The following is a 1206-nucleotide window of genomic DNA, read 5'->3' as shown; positions in this document are numbered from 1 at the left end:
TTGAACGAAAGGTTAACTCATCTCGCTCCCTTTCTCGATTCGGAAGGCATTCTCAGAGTAGGGGGTAGACTTAGACAGTCCGATTTAACGTACACGCAAAAGTATCCAATTCTTTTACCGAAAAATCACCGTGTAACGAGTCTTATCATACATGAACAGCATATGAAATTATTCTACGCTGGTACGCAGGGAACATTAAACGCAATTCGAAATGAATACTGGATTATCGACGGAAGAGTTACCGTAAAAAACACAATTCAAAAATGTGTCATTTGTCGCCGCGCAAAACCTCTAACCCCAAGTTACATAATGGGAGAGCTTCCCAAAAACCGAATCGTCTTCGAAAGAGCCTTTCTGCATACCGGAATCGATTATTGCGGTCCCTTCTCGATAAAGGAAAGAAAATATCAAAATCGAAACAAGATAAAAATCTACGCTGCCATTTTCGTGTGCTTCGCGACTAAAGCTGTGCATATCGAAATCGTGAGCGATCTTACAACCGAAGCGTTTTTAGCATGCTTAAAACGATTTTTTGCGAGACGCGGAAAAGGTTCTAATCTTTACTCCGATAACGCTACCAATTTCAAGGGCGCTCAACGTGAACTCGCTGAAATATTAAATTTTTTACAAGAAAATAACGACAAAATCTATCGCGTTCTCGCAGACGATGAAATCAATTGGCATTTTATCCCCCCGCGTTCGCCACATTTCGGCGGACTCTGGGAAGCCGCAGTTAAATCGTTTAAACGCCACTTGGTACGTGTTATCGGAGAAAAATTACTGACTTACGAACAATTCACGACCGTCGCTACTGAGATAGAGGGTATCCTGAATTCACGTCCATTGGCGCCTATATCCTCTGATCCTAATGATCTATCCACTTTAACTTCGGGTCACTTTTTGATAGGTGACTCAATAACAAGCGTGCCTGAGCAAAATTTATTGGACCTATCGCCCGGTAGACTATCGTCGTGGCAGCAAGTCCAACAAATAAAGCAACACTTTTGGGCTCGCTGGCACAAGGAATATCTCCATGAATTGACCGTGCGTAAAAAGTGGCACAAGGGTTCCACTACCGATATTCAAATTGGTACGATTCTCACTATTCGCGACGACAATCAACCTCCTATGCGCTGGAAGTTAGGCCGCGTGATAAAAACTACCCCAGGTAAAGACGGCATTATCCGTGTAGTAAGTGTGAAAACT

At 43.0% G+C, this 1206-nt stretch overlaps 1 protein-coding gene across 1 annotated transcript in view; it reads left to right on the top strand.

Moving 5' to 3' along the window:
• Nucleotides 1-309: 309 nt before the first annotated feature.
• LOC117173746 overlaps nt 310-1206 on the top strand; it is a 44030-nt gene continuing 43133 nt past the window's right edge. Inside the window, exon 1 of the mRNA XM_033362386.1 lies at nt 310-1168. Coding sequence (XP_033218277.1) covers nt 310-1168 — 859 coding nt within the window. The remainder of the gene's footprint in view (nt 1169-1206) is intronic.

The sequence above is a fragment of the Belonocnema kinseyi genome, chromosome 5 (assembly GCF_010883055.1).
Source record: "Belonocnema kinseyi isolate 2016_QV_RU_SX_M_011 chromosome 5, B_treatae_v1, whole genome shotgun sequence".
Taxonomy (NCBI): domain Eukaryota; kingdom Metazoa; phylum Arthropoda; class Insecta; order Hymenoptera; family Cynipidae; genus Belonocnema; species Belonocnema kinseyi.
Note: the sequence above shows the minus strand (reverse complement) of the source record. Positions and strands in the feature narration are given on the sequence as shown.